Raw genomic sequence first — 22,731 nt, 5'->3', positions numbered from 1 at the left:
TCCCTTATCTCGTTAATCAATGCAGACATATTGGTTTTTAAATGAAACAAAAACACTAGTTGCTGATAAATGACAACCACTTGCTGGGAATAATATTTTAGGTTTAATATGTTTTTATCTCTACATTTTTATCATAAAAGGTGATACTAGTTTGAACAAAATCGATTACCCTCTTTGAGTTTCTTTTTTATTATTATCACTAAACCATAAAAAGCAAGGTACTTAAGAGTTTTATTGTCTTTGTAACTGACATTTATATTTGAAGTTCAAGGAGAATAGTCATATAAAACCAAGTTTAAGAGAGTGAAGTATTTTCGTCTAAGTATATGGGGTAGAATAGATTTAACCTCACTTTATTTTATTGTTTGCGTTGGGATTTATTATACCTTTCCTCTGATATCACTTATTATGTATAGTTTAATATTATTTGTCAAAATTATTTTTGCATTTGCTGTAATCATATATCACGAAACACCAAAATAGAGCAAAATAATCTTAGTAAACTCAAACACAAACATGCACATAGAAAACTCTCTTTATAAACAAATCATAGGAAATTAATAAATCCATTATGCAAGATATAGAATATACAAACTCTAAAATTATCATGAATAAACTAACCCAAGAAACACACTCATATATACATAATTGCTTATTACAAATTTCATATATAACAAATCATAGGAGACTCGCTCTTACCGTACCCTACTATTGTCTCCCTATAGGCTATTAATAAGACAATGCCCACGAGCTCTCTCACACTCATCTTGCACTATCTATGTATTCTGCATACCGTATACCTTAGATTTGTACTGCTCGTAATATACCATCACATATCCTTGTGCCTCTTGCACATCCATCGCAAACTCCTAATGCATATATTTTGGGCATTTATTCACCATCTAAAAGGCTAGCCTATACTTATTTATGTAATCATCCAAAATCTATTCAAAATCTATGTCATTTTCTTAGTTAAATTAGAATACACTCATAATCTCATTAGAAAACTTATCATGTTTTCCAAATTCAAAAAATGACTCATGAGAAGATCCAACCATTTAACCAACTAATTGTGGTTATAACAAGATTGTAATGTTTTAGATAATTTATGGGATGGATTATAGGAAACATTTTTTTTTTTGTTGCAAAAACTTCAATATTTCATCCTAATTTCACATGTTAATCCCATGACCGATATAGCCTGTTTCTCTCTCTTTTTCTTGCTACGATTCTTTTTCTTTTTTCTTCTTCTCGTTTCTTCGTTTGAATATAAAAGACATCTTTTTAATAAAGATATTAGATTCAAATCTATCTTATCAGATTCAAAATGATAAATTAAATTAAATTCAAATATGTCATATCTGACACAAAACGATAAATATAAATTAAATTCAAATATATATTAATAAGATTCAAATCTAATATATTGGTTCAAAATTATAAAAGACTTTAATTTAAATACATTGATCTCTCTTAGTATTTGAAATAATATTCAAAATAACACGTTCCTTTGGTCCCTCCTTCTAACCGGTTTGGAAGGTAATTAGTACGAAGTCTTTTTTTTATAGCCTTAGTTCCATGGAGTGTTAGATTTGTATCATACTATATACCCACGTGCAAAATACGGTGTGGAAGAGAGCTCTTTTTTGTTTCCTTTCCTCAGTAATAATGAGATGAATCAAATTGTCGTTACAAATATATACCCCTAACATATCTTTTAATAAAAGAAATATATCGACGGTTATAATGAACAATAATCCACTACTCAGTTAAAACTGGGTAGAGTTGCTACCATAGGGATCAAAGATGGGGTCCTGAGTGAGACCCTCCATCTCCAACTGGAACTTCTCCATGGCATAGCTAGGCAAGCAAACGGGCACCAAAATCCCCTCCTCTCCCTTCCCATTCTTGAACCGAGTGATATAGTTCGCCACCCCAAGGATGGCTCCCTCGCCGCCCTTAGCCGGTCCGCCGTAGACTCCCTCTCCCCATCCGAAGTCCACGTCCTCGAAGCCGGCGCGCGTCACGTCCGACACGATGTAGGTCCGCGCCACCCCGAAGTGCCGCCGCCCGTTGAGAACCAAGTAGTCTGCCACCGACTGCATATACTCGTCAGTAATCCTCGCCTTCGCCTTTTTTATCATCTCCAGCGCGTACCCCAGCGGTCTAGAGCACAGGTTGTCCACGGTGGCCGCCGCCACCGTGAACGCGAAGGCGTTGCCGTAGAACCCCACCGGGAGCGGTACCTGCCGCTTCCCGCGGGCGTTGACGATGAACTGGACGCGGACCTCGTCGTCGGCGGCGTATCCGAGGGCGGCGGTGCGGCTCCGCCAGACGCTGGCGGTGACCAGCTCGAACCGGGAGCTCATCCTGAGGTGCGGCGGCACGTTCTTGCGTAACGCGGAGATCTCTTTCTGCCCGAAGAAGAACGGACGGAGGACCATGTCCTGAGGCGGGACCGTCCATAGCTTGTCGATGTCACCGCCGAGCGCCACCTCGTACTCCGGGTGGAACTGCGTGACGTGTGGCTGGTGTCGGGCGTTGAGGAGGTCCCTCTCCCACACCGGGAGAACGGAGGGGGCGGCGGCACCCCGGGCGAGCTCGCCAAGGGCTTTCAGGAATTGCATCACTCCTGGGGCGTCGGCGATGGTATGGTTGATCCGAATACCGAAGATGAAGCCTCCGCACCTAAGTCTGGTCACCTGCATCCATGAACACAATTTAGTACATGAATATGCGTTATATAGTTTGATACTAAAAACTATAAACCTAATAGAGAGCAGTGTCTTTTTAAACCATTAATTAATATTCGATGAAAGATATTCACATAAAGACCAGTACTTTTTGAAGAGGTATATATATATATATGCATATATATAAGCGACTTCGAAAGGATATAAAAAACTTCATCAGTAATTTAACAAACCTGAATATAAAGCAGAGGGCAGTCAGTGACACCTCCATTTCCCTGGAACTCACAGAGAAGCTCCTCATGGCATGGAAACGGCGGGCGGAGCGCATCGGCACCGAAGTCCTCGACGCTGACATCGGCCTCAGCCTCCACGAACACCACTCCCTCGCCGGTGCACTCCACCACCAGCTTCCTATCCGCTTCTTCCCTGAGTCGCCCAGCAAGAGGGTAGTAGTACACAAGTGCCTCTGCAAGAGCATCTTTAATTACTCTAGCAGGATCTTGGCCATCCTTGGAAGGCTCATTACGGTATACGTGGATCCCTGAGCTATAGAAGCGCATCCCTTCTTGGTCGTCTATGTCGGACAAGGGCTTGAGCTCGTAAGGCGTGGGCTTGGCTGGCGCAACGAGCTCGGGCTCACTGCGTTGCACCTTGAAGGTTATGGTGGAGGACTCCATAGATAAGATCTAGTAGAGGTGATCGAGCTTCTTGGGCTTTAATTGGAAGTGAGTACTTAGTACGTAACTTTCTATATTTTGGAGGGAGGAAGAGAGAGAACTGAGAAATGTGTGAAGGTGATGTCAATGGAGCTTCTACTTATAGGTATCACTTGAGGGTTTGGTGAAGTCGTCGATCAAACAATTCATGTACATGCACAAGTCAGTAATGGTGGTTGGATGGAATATTGACACACTGACACAGTCAACTCGTTTTTCTAATTACGAATGGCGCTACACGTTTCATTCTTATCATTATGGAATCTTACGTACAGCACCCTATATCTAAGGTTGATTTATCAAGAGTTGAACCCTATATTTCCACTATATTACTCGCAAATATGCTCCTGGATGTACGCGTTAAAAATCAAGATCTATGTAATGCCACTTGTGGAAAAATAAAGTGAAAACAGTACTGTATTGACTAGTGAGCTACAAATTAGATTAAACCAAGGGTTCTATACGCAAAATTCCGTCCCACTTACTAGTGACCAGTGGGAAGAAGTCCCGATGTATGTGTTAGGTCCGACGCACATCGACTAACCAATTCTAGTGGAGTTACTGGATACCCTTTTTTGACTGACCAATGAGACTTCATGAGTTTAAGTGCCTCTATCCAACCTATATTTAACCTTGAAACTCATAAATAATAATGAAAATAAACCTCCGGGTAGTCTTAGTAGCGTTTGGCATTCCCGCACAAGGAATCTAATCATTGGTCGCCGTTCAAAGCCAACCCACGATGACTACCATCTGTATTCGAGTGGGGGACTTAAGAGTATGACCTAATATCACTTATATATATATATATATATATATATACATATATTAAAATAATATTCTCTATTAGTCTACTGTTTATTCCTTTCGTCCGGAATTAACATATGGATAACAAATACTCATTGTTTCACACAGTCATCTTCTTTGTTAATTCTTTTTTGATCTCTTTTCAAACCGGTTCTTTGGAGCATTAACTGACGAGGATACCTTAGTGCCAACTTACAATTACGACCAAGTTGGGCCAGTGCCCACCGAATTCCGAAACCACCGGGAATGAGCAGTAGCAAGGTTTTTATTTTTGACTCCAATTTTGGATTAGTCTACTATTTTTTATTTTTATTTTTTTGTCAGGAAGTTTTTGGCACGCTGTTTAGTAGCATACCGTTACTATTATCAGCTTAATTAGGTGGATATTATTGTTTAATACCAGTGATTGTTGTACCCAAAACTCGCTTACCTGGATGGAGGAATATATTGTTTAAGTGGAGACTTATAGTGGCCGTTTGGTTCTTCTGCAGAAGGGTTTACAAGACAACTTTATCTAGAGAAAGAAGATAGCTACTCATCCCTTATCTCGTTAATCAATGCAGACATATTGGTTTTTAAATGAAACAAAAACACTAGTTGCTGATAAATGACAACCACTTGCTGGGAATAATATTTTAGGTTTAATATGTTTTTATCTCTACATTTTTATCATAAAAGGTGATACTAGTTTGAACAAAATCGATTACCCTCTTTGAGTTTCTTTTTTATTATTATCACTAAACCATAAAAAGCAAGGTACTTAAGAGTTTTATTGTCTTTGTAACTGACATTTATATTTGAAGTTCAAGGAGAATAGTCATATAAAACCAAGTTTAAGAGAGTGAAGTATTTTCGTCTAAGTATATGGGGTAGAATAGATTTAACCTCACTTTATTTTATTGTTTGCGTTGGGATTTATTATACCTTTCCTCTGATATCACTTATTATGTATAGTTTAATATTATTTGTCAAAATTATTTTTGCATTTGCTGTAATCATATATCACGAAACACCAAAATAGAGCAAAATAATCTTAGTAAACTCAAACACAAACATGCACATAGAAAACTCTCTTTATAAACAAATCATAGGAAATTAATAAATCCATTATGCAAGATATAGAATATACAAACTCTAAAATTATCATGAATAAACTAACCCAAGAAACACACTCATATATACATAATTGCTTATTACAAATTTCATATATAACAAATCATAGGAGACTCGCTCTTACCGTACCCTACTATTGTCTCCCTATAGGCTATTAATAAGACAATGCCCACGAGCTCTCTCACACTCATCTTGCACTATCTATGTATTCTGCATACCGTATACCTTAGATTTGTACTGCTCGTAATATACCATCACATATCCTTGTGCCTCTTGCACATCCATCGCAAACTCCTAATGCATATATTTTGGGCATTTATTCACCATCTAAAAGGCTAGCCTATACTTATTTATGTAATCATCCAAAATCTATTCAAAATCTATGTCATTTTCTTAGTTAAATTAGAATACACTCATAATCTCATTAGAAAACTTATCATGTTTTCCAAATTCAAAAAATGACTCATGAGAAGATCCAACCATTTAACCAACTAATTGTGGTTATAACAAGATTGTAATGTTTTAGATAATTTATGGGATGGATTATAGGAAACATTTTTTTTTTTGTTGCAAAAACTTCAATATTTCATCCTAATTTCACATGTTAATCCCATGACCGATATAGCCTGTTTCTCTCTCTTTTTCTTGCTACGATTCTTTTTCTTTTTTCTTCTTCTCATTTCTTCGTTTGAATATAAAAGACATCTTTTTAATAAAGATATTAGATTCAAATCTATCTTATCAGATTCAAAATGATAAATTAAATTAAATTCAAATATGTCATATCTGACACAAAACGATAAATATAAATTAAATTCAAATATATATTAATAAGATTCAAATCTAATATATTGGTTCAAAATTATAAAAGACTTTAATTTAAATACATTGATCTCTCTTAGTATTTGAAATAATATTCAAAATAACACGTTCCTTTGGTCCCTCCTTCTAACCGGTTTGGAAGGTAATTAGTACGAAGTCTTTTTTTTATAGCCTTAGTTCCATGGAGTGTTAGATTTGTATCATACTATATACCCACGTGCAAAATACGGTGTGGAAGAGAGCTCTTTTTTGTTTCCTTTCCTCAGTAATAATGAGATGAATCAAATTGTCGTTACAAATATATACCCCTAACATATCTTTTAATAAAAGAAATATATCGACGGTTATAATGAACAATAATCCACTACTCAGTTAAAACTGGGTAGAGTTGCTACCATAGGGATCAAAGATGGGGTCCTGAGTGAGACCCTCCATCTCCAACTGGAACTTCTCCATGGCATAGCTAGGCAAGCAAACGGGCACCAAAATCCCCTCCTCTCCCTTCCCATTCTTGAACCGAGTGATATAGTTCGCCACCCCAAGGATGGCTCCCTCGCCGCCCTTAGCCGGTCCGCCGTAGACTCCCTCTCCCCATCCGAAGTCCACGTCCTCGAAGCCGGCGCGCGTCACGTCCGACACGATGTAGGTCCGCGCCACCCCGAAGTGCCGCCGCCCGTTGAGAACCAAGTAGTCTGCCACCGACTGCATATACTCGTCAGTAATCCTCGCCTTCGCCTTTTTTATCATCTCCAGCGCGTACCCCAGCGGTCTAGAGCACAGGTTGTCCACGGTGGCCGCCGCCACCGTGAACGCGAAGGCGTTGCCGTAGAACCCCACCGGGAGCGGTACCTGCCGCTTCCCGCGGGCGTTGACGATGAACTGGACGCGGACCTCGTCGTCGGCGGCGTATCCGAGGGCGGCGGTGCGGCTCCGCCAGACGCTGGCGGTGACCAGCTCGAACCGGGAGCTCATCCTGAGGTGCGGCGGCACGTTCTTGCGTAACGCGGAGATCTCTTTCTGCCCGAAGAAGAACGGACGGAGGACCATGTCCTGAGGCGGGACCGTCCATAGCTTGTCGATGTCACCGCCGAGCGCCACCTCGTACTCCGGGTGGAACTGCGTGACGTGTGGCTGGTGTCGGGCGTTGAGGAGGTCCCTCTCCCACACCGGGAGAACGGAGGGGGCGGCGGCACCCCGGGCGAGCTCGCCAAGGGCTTTCAGGAATTGCATCACTCCTGGGGCGTCGGCGATGGTATGGTTGATCCGAATACCGAAGATGAAGCCTCCGCACCTAAGTCTGGTCACCTGCATCCATGAACACAATTTAGTACATGAATATGCGTTATATAGTTTGATACTAAAAACTATAAACCTAATAGAGAGCAGTGTCTTTTTAAACCATTAATTAATATTCGATGAAAGATATTCACATAAAGACCAGTACTTTTTGAAGAGGTATATATATATATATGCATATATATAAGCGACTTCGAAAGGATATAAAAAACTTCATCAGTAATTTAACAAACCTGAATATAAAGCAGAGGGCAGTCAGTGACACCTCCATTTCCCTGGAACTCACAGAGAAGCTCCTCATGGCATGGAAACGGCGGGCGGAGCGCATCGGCACCGAAGTCCTCGACGCTGACATCGGCCTCAGCCTCCACGAACACCACTCCCTCGCCGGTGCACTCCACCACCAGCTTCCTATCCGCTTCTTCCCTGAGTCGCCCAGCAAGAGGGTAGTAGTACACAAGTGCCTCTGCAAGAGCATCTTTAATTACTCTAGCAGGATCTTGGCCATCCTTGGAAGGCTCATTACGGTATACGTGGATCCCTGAGCTATAGAAGCGCATCCCTTCTTGGTCGTCTATGTCGGACAAGGGCTTGAGCTCGTAAGGCGTGGGCTTGGCTGGCGCAACGAGCTCGGGCTCACTGCGTTGCACCTTGAAGGTTATGGTGGAGGACTCCATAGATAAGATCTAGTAGAGGTGATCGAGCTTCTTGGGCTTTAATTGGAAGTGAGTACTTAGTACGTAACTTTCTATATTTTGGAGGGAGGAAGAGAGAGAACTGAGAAATGTGTGAAGGTGATGTCAATGGAGCTTCTACTTATAGGTATCACTTGAGGGTTTGGTGAAGTCGTCGATCAAACAATTCATGTACATGCACAAGTCAGTAATGGTGGTTGGATGGAATATTGACACACTGACACAGTCAACTCGTTTTTCTAATTACGAATGGCGCTACACGTTTCATTCTTATCATTATGGAATCTTACGTACAGCACCCTATATCTAAGGTTGATTTATCAAGAGTTGAACCCTATATTTCCACTATATTACTCGCAAATATGCTCCTGGATGTACGCGTTAAAAATCAAGATCTATGTAATGCCACTTGTGGAAAAATAAAGTGAAAACAGTACTGTATTGACTAGTGAGCTACAAATTAGATTAAACCAAGGGTTCTATACGCAAAATTCCGTCCCACTTACTAGTGACCAGTGGGAAGAAGTCCCGATGTATGTGTTAGGTCCGACGCACATCGACTAACCAATTCTAGTGGAGTTACTGGATACCCTTTTTTGACTGACCAATGAGACTTCATGAGTTTAAGTGCCTCTATCCAACCTATATTTAACCTTGAAACTCATAAATAATAATGAAAATAAACCTCCGGGTAGTCTTAGTAGCGTTTGGCATTCCCGCACAAGGAATCTAATCATTGGTCGCCGTTCAAAGCCAACCCACGATGACTACCATCTGTATTCGAGTGGGGGACTTAAGAGTATGACCTAATATCACTTATATATATATATATATATATATATACATATATTAAAATAATATTCTCTATTAGTCTACTGTTTATTCCTTTCGTCCGGAATTAACATATGGATAACAAATACTCATTGTTTCACACAGTCATCTTCTTTGTTAATTCTTTTTTGATCTCTTTTCAAACCGGTTCTTTGGAGCATTAACTGACGAGGATACCTTAGTGCCAACTTACAATTACGACCAAGTTGGGCCAGTGCCCACCGAATTCCGAAACCACCGGGAATGAGCAGTAGCAAGGTTTTTATTTTTGACTCCAATTTTGGATTAGTCTACTATTTTTTATTTTTATTTTTTTGTCAGGAAGTTTTTGGCACGCTGTTTAGTAGCATACCGTTACTATTATCAGCTTAATTAGGTGGATATTATTGTTTAATACCAGTGATTGTTGTACCCAAAACTCGCTTACCTGGATGGAGGAATATATTGTTTAAGTGGAGACTTATAGTGGCCGTTTGGTTCTTCTGCAGAAGGGTTTACAAGACAACTTTATCTAGAGAAAGAAGATAGCTACTCATCCCTTATCTCGTTAATCAATGCAGACATATTGGTTTTTAAATGAAACAAAAACACTAGTTGCTGATAAATGACAACCACTTGCTGGGAATAATATTTTAGGTTTAATATGTTTTTATCTCTACATTTTTATCATAAAAGGTGATACTAGTTTGAACAAAATCGATTACCCTCTTTGAGTTTCTTTTTTATTATTATCACTAAACCATAAAAAGCAAGGTACTTAAGAGTTTTATTGTCTTTGTAACTGACATTTATATTTGAAGTTCAAGGAGAATAGTCATATAAAACCAAGTTTAAGAGAGTGAAGTATTTTCGTCTAAGTATATGGGGTAGAATAGATTTAACCTCACTTTATTTTATTGTTTGCGTTGGGATTTATTATACCTTTCCTCTGATATCACTTATTATGTATAGTTTAATATTATTTGTCAAAATTATTTTTGCATTTGCTGTAATCATATATCACGAAACACCAAAATAGAGCAAAATAATCTTAGTAAACTCAAACACAAACATGCACATAGAAAACTCTCTTTATAAACAAATCATAGGAAATTAATAAATCCATTATGCAAGATATAGAATATACAAACTCTAAAATTATCATGAATAAACTAACCCAAGAAACACACTCATATATACATAATTGCTTATTACAAATTTCATATATAACAAATCATAGGAGACTCGCTCTTACCGTACCCTACTATTGTCTCCCTATAGGCTATTAATAAGACAATGCCCACGAGCTCTCTCACACTCATCTTGCACTATCTATGTATTCTGCATACCGTATACCTTAGATTTGTACTGCTCGTAATATACCATCACATATCCTTGTGCCTCTTGCACATCCATCGCAAACTCCTAATGCATATATTTTGGGCATTTATTCACCATCTAAAAGGCTAGCCTATACTTATTTATGTAATCATCCAAAATCTATTCAAAATCTATGTCATTTTCTTAGTTAAATTAGAATACACTCATAATCTCATTAGAAAACTTATCATGTTTTCCAAATTCAAAAAATGACTCATGAGAAGATCCAACCATTTAACCAACTAATTGTGGTTATAACAAGATTGTAATGTTTTAGATAATTTATGGGATGGATTATAGGAAACATTTTTTTTTTGTTGCAAAAACTTCAATATTTCATCTTAATTTCACATGTTAATCCCATGACCGATATAGCCTGTTTCTCTCTCTTTTTCTTGCTACGATTCTTTTTCTTTTTTCTTCTTCTCGTTTCTTCGTTTGAATATAAAAGACATCTTTTTAATAAAGATATTAGATTCAAATCTATCTTATCAGATTCAAAATGATAAATTAAATTAAATTCAAATATGTCATATCTGACACAAAACGATAAATATAAATTAAATTCAAATATATATTAATAAGATTCAAATCTAATATATTGGTTCAAAATTATAAAAGACTTTAATTTAAATACATTGATCTCTCTTAGTATTTGAAATAATATTCAAAATAACACGTTCCTTTGGTCCCTCCTTCTAACCGGTTTGGAAGGTAATTAGTACGAAGTCTTTTTTTTATAGCCTTAGTTCCATGGAGTGTTAGATTTGTATCATACTATATACCCACGTGCAAAATACGGTGTGGAAGAGAGCTCTTTTTTGTTTCCTTTCCTCAGTAATAATGAGATGAATCAAATTGTCGTTACAAATATATACCCCTAACATATCTTTTAATAAAAGAAATATATCGACGGTTATAATGAACAATAATCCACTACTCAGTTAAAACTGGGTAGAGTTGCTACCATAGGGATCAAAGATGGGGTCCTGAGTGAGACCCTCCATCTCCAACTGGAACTTCTCCATGGCATAGCTAGGCAAGCAAACGGGCACCAAAATCCCCTCCTCTCCCTTCCCATTCTTGAACCGAGTGATATAGTTCGCCACCCCAAGGATGGCTCCCTCGCCGCCCTTAGCCGGTCCGCCGTAGACTCCCTCTCCCCATCCGAAGTCCACGTCCTCGAAGCCGGCGCGCGTCACGTCCGACACGATGTAGGTCCGCGCCACCCCGAAGTGCCGCCGCCCGTTGAGAACCAAGTAGTCTGCCACCGACTGCATATACTCGTCAGTAATCCTCGCCTTCGCCTTTTTTATCATCTCCAGCGCGTACCCCAGCGGTCTAGAGCACAGGTTGTCCACGGTGGCCGCCGCCACCGTGAACGCGAAGGCGTTGCCGTAGAACCCCACCGGGAGCGGTACCTGCCGCTTCCCGCGGGCGTTGACGATGAACTGGACGCGGACCTCGTCGTCGGCGGCGTATCCGAGGGCGGCGGTGCGGCTCCGCCAGACGCTGGCGGTGACCAGCTCGAACCGGGAGCTCATCCTGAGGTGCGGCGGCACGTTCTTGCGTAACGCGGAGATCTCTTTCTGCCCGAAGAAGAACGGACGGAGGACCATGTCCTGAGGCGGGACCGTCCATAGCTTGTCGATGTCACCGCCGAGCGCCACCTCGTACTCCGGGTGGAACTGCGTGACGTGTGGCTGGTGTCGGGCGTTGAGGAGGTCCCTCTCCCACACCGGGAGAACGGAGGGGGCGGCGGCACCCCGGGCGAGCTCGCCAAGGGCTTTCAGGAATTGCATCACTCCTGGGGCGTCGGCGATGGTATGGTTGATCCGAATACCGAAGATGAAGCCTCCGCACCTAAGTCTGGTCACCTGCATCCATGAACACAATTTAGTACATGAATATGCGTTATATAGTTTGATACTAAAAACTATAAACCTAATAGAGAGCAGTGTCTTTTTAAACCATTAATTAATATTCGATGAAAGATATTCACATAAAGACCAGTACTTTTTGAAGAGGTATATATATATATATGCATATATATAAGCGACTTCGAAAGGATATAAAAAACTTCATCAGTAATTTAACAAACCTGAATATAAAGCAGAGGGCAGTCAGTGACACCTCCATTTCCCTGGAACTCACAGAGAAGCTCCTCATGGCATGGAAACGGCGGGCGGAGCGCATCGGCACCGAAGTCCTCGACGCTGACATCGGCCTCAGCCTCCACGAACACCACTCCCTCGCCGGTGCACTCCACCACCAGCTTCCTATCCGCTTCTTCCCTGAGTCGCCCAGCAAGAGGGTAGTAGTACACAAGTGCCTCTGCAAGAGCATCTTTAATTACTCTAGCAGGATCTTGGCCATCCTTGGAAGGCTCATTACGGTATACGTGGATCCCTGAGCTATAGAAGCGCATCCCTTCTTGGTCGTCTATGTCGGACAAGGGCTTGAGCTCGTAAGGCGTGGGCTTGGCTGGCGCAACGAGCTCGGGCTCACTGCGTTGCACCTTGAAGGTTATGGTGGAGGACTCCATAGATAAGATCTAGTAGAGGTGATCGAGCTTCTTGGGCTTTAATTGGAAGTGAGTACTTAGTACGTAACTTTCTATATTTTGGAGGGAGGAAGAGAGAGAACTGAGAAATGTGTGAAGGTGATGTCAATGGAGCTTCTACTTATAGGTATCACTTGAGGGTTTGGTGAAGTCGTCGATCAAACAATTCATGTACATGCACAAGTCAGTAATGGTGGTTGGATGGAATATTGACACACTGACACAGTCAACTCGTTTTTCTAATTACGAATGGCGCTACACGTTTCATTCTTATCATTATGGAATCTTACGTACAGCACCCTATATCTAAGGTTGATTTATCAAGAGTTGAACCCTATATTTCCACTATATTACTCGCAAATATGCTCCTGGATGTACGCGTTAAAAATCAAGATCTATGTAATGCCACTTGTGGAAAAATAAAGTGAAAACAGTACTGTATTGACTAGTGAGCTACAAATTAGATTAAACCAAGGGTTCTATACGCAAAATTCCGTCCCACTTACTAGTGACCAGTGGGAAGAAGTCCCGATGTATGTGTTAGGTCCGACGCACATCGACTAACCAATTCTAGTGGAGTTACTGGATACCCTTTTTTGACTGACCAATGAGACTTCATGAGTTTAAGTGCCTCTATCCAACCTATATTTAACCTTGAAACTCATAAATAATAATGAAAATAAACCTCCGGGTAGTCTTAGTAGCGTTTGGCATTCCCGCACAAGGAATCTAATCATTGGTCGCCGTTCAAAGCCAACCCACGATGACTACCATCTGTATTCGAGTGGGGGACTTAAGAGTATGACCTAATATCACTTATATATATATATATATATATATATACATATATTAAAATAATATTCTCTATTAGTCTACTGTTTATTCCTTTCGTCCGGAATTAACATATGGATAACAAATACTCATTGTTTCACACAGTCATCTTCTTTGTTAATTCTTTTTTGATCTCTTTTCAAACCGGTTCTTTGGAGCATTAACTGACGAGGATACCTTAGTGCCAACTTACAATTACGACCAAGTTGGGCCAGTGCCCACCGAATTCCGAAACCACCGGGAATGAGCAGTAGCAAGGTTTTTATTTTTGACTCCAATTTTGGATTAGTCTACTATTTTTTATTTTTATTTTTTTGTCAGGAAGTTTTTGGCACGCTGTTTAGTAGCATACCGTTACTATTATCAGCTTAATTAGGTGGATATTATTGTTTAATACCAGTGATTGTTGTACCCAAAACTCGCTTACCTGGATGGAGGAATATATTGTTTAAGTGGAGACTTATAGTGGCCGTTTGGTTCTTCTGCAGAAGGGTTTACAAGACAACTTTATCTAGAGAAAGAAGATAGCTACTCATCCCTTATCTCGTTAATCAATGCAGACATATTGGTTTTTAAATGAAACAAAAACACTAGTTGCTGATAAATGACAACCACTTGCTGGGAATAATATTTTAGGTTTAATATGTTTTTATCTCTACATTTTTATCATAAAAGGTGATACTAGTTTGAACAAAATCGATTACCCTCTTTGAGTTTCTTTTTTATTATTATCACTAAACCATAAAAAGCAAGGTACTTAAGAGTTTTATTGTCTTTGTAACTGACATTTATATTTGAAGTTCAAGGAGAATAGTCATATAAAACCAAGTTTAAGAGAGTGAAGTATTTTCGTCTAAGTATATGGGGTAGAATAGATTTAACCTCACTTTATTTTATTGTTTGCGTTGGGATTTATTATACCTTTCCTCTGATATCACTTATTATGTATAGTTTAATATTATTTGTCAAAATTATTTTTGCATTTGCTGTAATCATATATCACGAAACACCAAAATAGAGCAAAATAATCTTAGTAAACTCAAACACAAACATGCACATAGAAAACTCTCTTTATAAACAAATCATAGGAAATTAATAAATCCATTATGCAAGATATAGAATATACAAACTCTAAAATTATCATGAATAAACTAACCCAAGAAACACACTCATATATACATAATTGCTTATTACAAATTTCATATATAACAAATCATAGGAGACTCGCTCTTACCGTACCCTACTATTGTCTCCCTATAGGCTATTAATAAGACAATGCCCACGAGCTCTCTCACACTCATCTTGCACTATCTATGTATTCTGCATACCGTATACCTTAGATTTGTACTGCTCGTAATATACCATCACATATCCTTGTGCCTCTTGCACATCCATCGCAAACTCCTAATGCATATATTTTGGGCATTTATTCACCATCTAAAAGGCTAGCCTATACTTATTTATGTAATCATCCAAAATCTATTCAAAATCTATGTCATTTTCTTAGTTAAATTAGAATACACTCATAATCTCATTAGAAAACTTATCATGTTTTCCAAATTCAAAAAATGACTCATGAGAAGATCCAACCATTTAACCAACTAATTGTGGTTATAACAAGATTGTAATGTTTTAGATAATTTATGGGATGGATTATAGGAAACATTTTTTTTTTGTTGCAAAAACTTCAATATTTCATCTTAATTTCACATGTTAATCCCATGACCGATATAGCCTGTTTCTCTCTCTTTTTCTTGCTACGATTCTTTTTCTTTTTTCTTCTTCTCGTTTCTTCGTTTGAATATAAAAGACATCTTTTTAATAAAGATATTAGATTCAAATCTATCTTATCAGATTCAAAATGATAAATTAAATTAAATTCAAATATGTCATATCTGACACAAAACGATAAATATAAATTAAATTCAAATATATATTAATAAGATTCAAATCTAATATATTGGTTCAAAATTATAAAAGACTTTAATTTAAATACATTGATCTCTCTTAGTATTTGAAATAATATTCAAAATAACACGTTCCTTTGGTCCCTCCTTCTAACCGGTTTGGAAGGTAATTAGTACGAAGTCTTTTTTTTATAGCCTTAGTTCCATGGAGTGTTAGATTTGTATCATACTATATACCCACGTGCAAAATACGGTGTGGAAGAGAGCTCTTTTTTGTTTCCTTTCCTCAGTAATAATGAGATGAATCAAATTGTCGTTACAAATATATACCCCTAACATATCTTTTAATAAAAGAAATATATCGACGGTTATAATGAACAATAATCCACTACTCAGTTAAAACTGGGTAGAGTTGCTACCATAGGGATCAAAGATGGGGTCCTGAGTGAGACCCTCCATCTCCAACTGGAACTTCTCCATGGCATAGCTAGGCAAGCAAACGGGCACCAAAATCCCCTCCTCTCCCTTCCCATTCTTGAACCGAGTGATATAGTTCGCCACCCCAAGGATGGCTCCCTCGCCGCCCTTAGCCGGTCCGCCGTAGACTCCCTCTCCCCATCCGAAGTCCACGTCCTCGAAGCCGGCGCGCGTCACGTCCGACACGATGTAGGTCCGCGCCACCCCGAAGTGCCGCCGCCCGTTGAGAACCAAGTAGTCTGCCACCGACTGCATATACTCGTCAGTAATCCTCGCCTTCGCCTTTTTTATCATCTCCAGCGCGTACCCCAGCGGTCTAGAGCACAGGTTGTCCACGGTGGCCGCCGCCACCGTGAACGCGAAGGCGTTGCCGTAGAACCCCACCGGGAGCGGTACCTGCCGCTTCCCGCGGGCGTTGACGATGAACTGGACGCGGACCTCGTCGTCGGCGGCGTATCCGAGGGCGGCGGTGCGGCTCCGCCAGACGCTGGCGGTGACCAGCTCGAACCGGGAGCTCATCCTGAGGTGCGGCGGCACGTTCTTGCGTAACGCGGAGATCTCTTTCTGCCCGAAGAAGAACGGACGGAGGACCATGTCCTGAGGCGGGACCGTCCATAGCTTGTCGATGTCACCGCCGAGCGCCACCTCGTACTCCGGGTGGAACTGCGTGACGTGTGGCTGGTGTCGGGCGTTGAGGAGGTCCCTCTCCCACACCGGGAGAACGGAGGGGGCGGCGGCACCCCGGGCGAGCTCGCCAAGGGCTTTCAGGAATTGCATCACTCCTGGGGCGTCGGCGATGGTATGGTTGATCCGAATACCGAAGATGAAGCCTCCGCACCTAAGTCTGGTCACCTGCATCCATGAACACAATTTAGTACATGAATATGCGTTATATAGTTTGATACTAAAAACTATAAACCTAATAGAGAGCAGTGTCTTTTTAAACCATTAATTAATATTCGATGAAAGATATTCACATAAAGACCAGTACTTTTTGAAGAGGTATATATATATATATGCATATATATAAGCGACTTCGAAAGGATATAAAAAACTTCATCAGTAATTTAACAAACCTGAATATAAAGCAGAGGGCAGTCAGTGACACCTCCATTTCCCTGGAACTCACAGAGAAGCTCCTCATGGCATGGAAACGGCGGGCGGAGCGCATCGGCACCGAAGTCCTCGACGCTGACATCGGCCTCAGCCTCCACGAACACCACTCCCTCGCCGGTGCACTCCACCACCAGCTTCCTATCCGCTTCTTCCCTGAGTCGCCCAGCAAGAGGGTAGTAGTACACAAGTGCCTCTGCAAGAGCATCTTTAATTACTCTAGCAGGATCTTGGCCATCCTTGGAAGGCTCATTACGGTATACGTGGATCCCTGAGCTATAGAAGCGCATCCCTTCTTGGTCGTCTATGTCGGACAAGGGCTTGAGCTCGTAAGGCGTGGGCTTGGCTGGCGCAACGAGCTCGGGCTCACTGCGTTGCACCTTGAAGGTTATGGTGGAGGACTCCATAGATAAGATCTAGTAGAGGTGATCGAGCTTCTTGGGCTTTAATTGGAAGTGAGTACTTAGTACGTAACTTTCTATATTTTGGAGGGAGGAAGAGAGAGAACTGAGAAATGTGTGAAGGTGATGTCAATGGAGCTTCTACTTATAGGTATCACTTGAGGGTTTGGTGAAGTCGTCGATCAAACAATTCATGTACATGCACAAGTCAGTAATGGTGGTTGGATGGAATATTGACACACTGACACAGTCAACTCGTTTTTCTAATTACGAATGGCGCTACACGTTTCATTCTTATCATTATGGAATCTTACGTACAGCACCCTATATCTAAGGTTGATTTATCAAGAGTTGAACCCTATATTTCCACTATATTACTCGCAAATATGCTCCTGGATGTACGCGTTAAAAATCAAGATCTATGTAATGCCACTTGTGGAAAAATAAAGTGAAAACAGTACTGTATTGACTAGTGAGCTACAAATTAGATTAAACCAAGGGTTCTATACGCAAAATTCCGTCCCACTTACTAGTGACCAGTGGGAAGAAGTCCCGATGTATGTGTTAGGTCCGACGCACATCGACTAACCAATTCTAGTGGAGTTACTGGATACCCTTTTTTGACTGACCAATGAGACTTCATGAGTTTAAGTGCCTCTATCCAACCTATATTTAACCTTGAAACTCATAAATAATAATGAAAATAAACCTCCGGGTAGTCTTAGTAGCGTTTGGCATTCCCGCACAAGGAATCTAATCATTGGTCGCCGTTCAAAGCCAACCCACGATGACTACCATCTGTATTCGAGTGGGGGACTTAAGAGTATGACCTAATATCACTTATATATATATATATATATATATACATATATTAAAATAATATTCTCTATTAGTCTACTGTTTATTCCTTTCGTCCGGAATTAACATATGGATAACAAATACTCATTGTTTCACACAGTCATCTTCTTTGTTAATTCTTTTTTGATCTCTTTTCAAACCGGTTCTTTGGAGCATTAACTGACGAGGATACCTTAGTGCCAACTTACAATTACGACCAAGTTGGGCCAGTGCCCACCGAATTCCGAAACCACCGGGAATGAGCAGTAGCAAGGTTTTTATTTTTGACTCCAATTTTGGATTAGTCTACTATTTTTTATTTTTATTTTTTTGTCAGGAAGTTTTTGGCACGCTGTTTAGTAGCATACCGTTACTATTATCAGCTTAATTAGGTGGATATTATTGTTTAATACCAGTGATTGTTGTACCCAAAACTCGCTTACCTGGATGGAGGAATATATTGTTTAAGTGGAGACTTATAGTGGCCGTTTGGTTCTTCTGCAGAAGGGTTTACAAGACAACTTTATCTAGAGAAAGAAGATAGCTACTCATCCCTTATCTCGTTAATCAATGCAGACATATTGGTTTTTAAATGAAACAAAAACACTAGTTGCTGATAAATGACAACCACTTGCTGGGAATAATATTTTAGGTTTAATATGTTTTTATCTCTACATTTTTATCATAAAAGGTGATACTAGTTTGAACAAAATCGATTACCCTCTTTGAGTTTCTTTTTTATTATTATCACTAAACCATAAAAAGCAAGGTACTTAAGAGTTTTATTGTCTTTGTAACTGACATTTATATTTGAAGTTCAAGGAGAATAGTCATATAAAACCAAGTTTAAGAGAGTGAAGTATTTTCGTCTAAGTATATGGGGTAGAATAGATTTAACCTCACTTTATTTTATTGTTTGCGTTGGGATTTATTATACCTTTCCTCTGATATCACTTATTATGTATAGTTTAATATTATTTGTCAAAATTATTTTTGCATTTGCTGTAATCATATATCACGAAACACCAAAATAGAGCAAAATAATCTTAGTAAACTCAAACACAAACATGCACATAGAAAACTCTCTTTATAAACAAATCATAGGAAATTAATAAATCCATTATGCAAGATATAGAATATACAAACTCTAAAATTATCATGAATAAACTAACCCAAGAAACACACTCATATATACATAATTGCTTATTACAAATTTCATATATAACAAATCATAGGAGACTCGCTCTTACCGTACCCTACTATTGTCTCCCTATAGGCTATTAATAAGACAATGCCCACGAGCTCTCTCACACTCATCTTGCACTATCTATGTATTCTGCATACCGTATACCTTAGATTTGTACTGCTCGTAATATACCATCACATATCCTTGTGCCTCTTGCACATCCATCGCAAACTCCTAATGCATATATTTTGGGCATTTATTCACCATCTAAAAGGCTAGCCTATACTTATTTATGTAATCATCCAAAATCTATTCAAAATCTATGTCATTTTCTTAGTTAAATTAGAATACACTCATAATCTCATTAGAAAACTTATCATGTTTTCCAAATTCAAAAAATGACTCATGAGAAGATCCAACCATTTAACCAACTAATTGTGGTTATAACAAGATTGTAATGTTTTAGATAATTTATGGGATGGATTATAGGAAACATTTTTTTTTTGTTGCAAAAACTTCAATATTTCATCTTAATTTCACATGTTAATCCCATGACCGATATAGCCTGTTTCTCTCTCTTTTTCTTGCTACGATTCTTTTTCTTTTTTCTTCTTCTCGTTTCTTCGTTTGAATATAAAAGACATCTTTTTAATAAAGATATTAGATTCAAATCTATCTTATCAGATTCAAAATGATAAATTAAATTAAATTCAAATATGTCATATCTGACACAAAACGATAAATATAAATTAAATTCAAATATATATTAATAAGATTCAAATCTAATATATTGGTTCAAAATTATAAAAGACTTTAATTTAAATACATTGATCTCTCTTAGTATTTGAAATAATATTCAAAATAACACGTTCCTTTGGTCCCTCCTTCTAACCGGTTTGGAAGGTAATTAGTACGAAGTCTTTTTTTTATAGCCTTAGTTCCATGGAGTGTTAGATTTGTATCATACTATATACCCACGTGCAAAATACGGTGTGGAAGAGAGCTCTTTTTTGTTTCCTTTCCTCAGTAATAATGAGATGAATCAAATTGTCGTTACAAATATATACCCCTAACATATCTTTTAATAAAAGAAATATATCGACGGTTATAATGAACAATAATCCACTACTCAGTTAAAACTGGGTAGAGTTGCTACCATAGGGATCAAAGATGGGGTCCTGAGTGAGACCCTCCATCTCCAACTGGAACTTCTCCATGGCATAGCTAGGCAAGCAAACGGGCACCAAAATCCCCTCCTCTCCCTTCCCATTCTTGAACCGAGTGATATAGTTCGCCACCCCAAGGATGGCTCCCTCGCCGCCCTTAGCCGGTCCGCCGTAGACTCCCTCTCCCCATCCGAAGTCCACGTCCTCGAAGCCGGCGCGCGTCACGTCCGACACGATGTAGGTCCGCGCCACCCCGAAGTGCCGCCGCCCGTTGAGAACCAAGTAGTCTGCCACCGACTGCATATACTCGTCAGTAATCCTCGCCTTCGCCTTTTTTATCATCTCCAGCGCGTACCCCAGCGGTCTAGAGCACAGGTTGTCCACGGTGGCCGCCGCCACCGTGAACGCGAAGGCGTTGCCGTAGAACCCCACCGGGAGCGGTACCTGCCGCTTCCCGCGGGCGTTGACGATGAACTGGACGCGGACCTCGTCGTCGGCGGCGTATCCGAGGGCGGCGGTGCGGCTCCGCCAGACGCTGGCGGTGACCAGCTCGAACCGGGAGCTCATCCTGAGGTGCGGCGGCACGTTCTTGCGTAACGCGGAGATCTCTTTCTGCCCGAAGAAGAACGGACGGAGGACCATGTCCTGAGGCGGGACCGTCCATAGCTTGTCGATGTCACCGCCGAGCGCCACCTCGTACTCCGGGTGGAACTGCGTGACGTGTGGCTGGTGTCGGGCGTTGAGGAGGTCCCTCTCCCACACCGGGAGAACGGAGGGGGCGGCGGCACCCCGGGCGAGCTCGCCAAGGGCTTTCAGGAATTGCATCACTCCTGGGGCGTCGGCGATGGTATGGTTGATCCGAATACCGAAGATGAAGCCTCCGCACCTAAGTCTGGTCACCTGCATCCATGAACACAATTTAGTACATGAATATGCGTTATATAGTTTGATACTAAAAACTATAAACCTAATAGAGAGCAGTGTCTTTTTATATCTTTAATTAATATTCGATGAAAGATATTCACAAAAAGACCAGTACTTTTTGAAGAGGTATATATATATATCGGGAAAATCGTACGGATTATATATATATATATATATATATATATATATATATATGCATATATATAAGCGACTTCGGAAGGATATAAAAAACTTCATCAGTAATTTAACAAACCTGAATATAAAGCAGAGGGCAGTCAGTGACACCTCCATCTCCCTGGAACTCACAGAGAAGCTCTTCATGGCATGGAAACGGTGGGCGGAGCGCGTCGGCACCGAAGTCCTCGACGCTGACATCGGCGTCAGCCCCCACGAACACCACCCCCTCGCCGGTGCACTCCACTACCAGCTTCCTATCCGCTTCTTCCCTGAGACGCCCAGCAAGAGGGTAGTAGTACACAAGTGCCTCTGCAAGAGCATCTTTAATTACTCTGGCAGGATCTTGGCCATCCTTGGAAGGCTCATTACGGTATACGTGGATCCCTGAGCTATAGAAGCGCATCCCTTCTTGGTCGTCTATGTCGGACAAGGGCTTGAGCTCGTAAGGCGTGGGCTTGGCCGGCGCAACGAGCTCGGGCTCACTGCGTTGCACCTTGAAGGTTATGGTGGAGGACTCCATGGATAAGATCTAGTAGAGGTGATCGAGCTTCTTGGGCTTTAATTGAAAGTGAGTACTTGGTACGTAACTTTCTATATTTTGGAGGGCGGAAGAGAGAGAACTGAGGAATGTGTGAAGGTGATGTCAATGGAGCTTCTACTTATAGGTATCACTTGAGGGGTTGGTGAGGTCGTCGATCAAACAATGCATGTACATGCACAAACTCAGTCATGGTGGTTGGATGGAATATTGACACAGTGACACAGTCAACTCGTTTTTTTAATTATAAATGGCGCTACACGTTTCATTCTTATCATT

General features: G+C 40.4%; 5 protein-coding genes across 5 annotated transcripts; all 5 read right to left on the bottom strand.

The window, feature by feature from the left end:
- Window positions 1-1,629: 1,629 nt before the first annotated feature.
- On the bottom strand, window positions 1,630-3,491 carry LOC140777176 (benzyl alcohol O-benzoyltransferase-like). Its single transcript, XM_073121106.1, has 2 exons — window positions 2,927-3,491; window positions 1,630-2,702 (listed from the first exon to the last, which is right to left on the bottom strand). The coding sequence occupies exons 1-2, from the start codon at window positions 3,368-3,370 to the stop codon at window positions 1,770-1,772; spliced, it is 1,377 nt and encodes a 458-aa protein (XP_072977207.1). The 5' UTR covers window positions 3,371-3,491; the 3' UTR covers window positions 1,630-1,769.
- A 2,892-nt stretch (window positions 3,492-6,383) lies between these two features.
- Window positions 6,384-8,245, bottom strand: LOC140777174 (benzyl alcohol O-benzoyltransferase-like). Its single transcript, XM_073121104.1, has 2 exons — window positions 7,681-8,245; window positions 6,384-7,456 (listed from the first exon to the last, which is right to left on the bottom strand). Exons 1-2 carry the CDS (start codon window positions 8,122-8,124, stop codon window positions 6,524-6,526), a joined length of 1,377 nt encoding a protein of 458 aa, XP_072977205.1. The 5' UTR covers window positions 8,125-8,245; the 3' UTR covers window positions 6,384-6,523.
- A 2,891-nt stretch (window positions 8,246-11,136) lies between these two features.
- On the bottom strand, window positions 11,137-12,998 carry LOC140777175 (benzyl alcohol O-benzoyltransferase-like). Its single transcript, XM_073121105.1, has 2 exons — window positions 12,434-12,998; window positions 11,137-12,209 (listed from the first exon to the last, which is right to left on the bottom strand). Exons 1-2 carry the CDS (start codon window positions 12,875-12,877, stop codon window positions 11,277-11,279), a joined length of 1,377 nt encoding a protein of 458 aa, XP_072977206.1. The 5' UTR covers window positions 12,878-12,998; the 3' UTR covers window positions 11,137-11,276.
- A 2,891-nt stretch (window positions 12,999-15,889) lies between these two features.
- LOC140777164 (benzyl alcohol O-benzoyltransferase-like) lies at window positions 15,890-17,751 on the bottom strand. The gene is made up of 2 exons (XM_073121093.1): window positions 17,187-17,751; window positions 15,890-16,962 (listed from the first exon to the last, which is right to left on the bottom strand). The coding sequence occupies exons 1-2, from the start codon at window positions 17,628-17,630 to the stop codon at window positions 16,030-16,032; spliced, it is 1,377 nt and encodes a 458-aa protein (XP_072977194.1). The 5' UTR covers window positions 17,631-17,751; the 3' UTR covers window positions 15,890-16,029.
- Window positions 17,752-20,640: 2,889 nt separating this feature from the next.
- Window positions 20,641-22,539, bottom strand: LOC140777160 (benzyl alcohol O-benzoyltransferase-like). The gene is made up of 2 exons (XM_073121089.1): window positions 21,991-22,539; window positions 20,641-21,713 (listed from the first exon to the last, which is right to left on the bottom strand). The coding sequence occupies exons 1-2, from the start codon at window positions 22,432-22,434 to the stop codon at window positions 20,781-20,783; spliced, it is 1,377 nt and encodes a 458-aa protein (XP_072977190.1). The 5' UTR covers window positions 22,435-22,539; the 3' UTR covers window positions 20,641-20,780.
- Between the last annotated feature and the right edge of the window lie 192 nt (window positions 22,540-22,731).

This window comes from Typha angustifolia, chromosome 15, assembly GCF_048772165.1.
Source record: "Typha angustifolia cultivar Huaian chromosome 15, ASM4877216v1, whole genome shotgun sequence".
Classification (NCBI taxonomy): domain Eukaryota; kingdom Viridiplantae; phylum Streptophyta; class Magnoliopsida; order Poales; family Typhaceae; genus Typha; species Typha angustifolia.
Note: the sequence above shows the minus strand (reverse complement) of the source record. Positions and strands in the feature narration are given on the sequence as shown.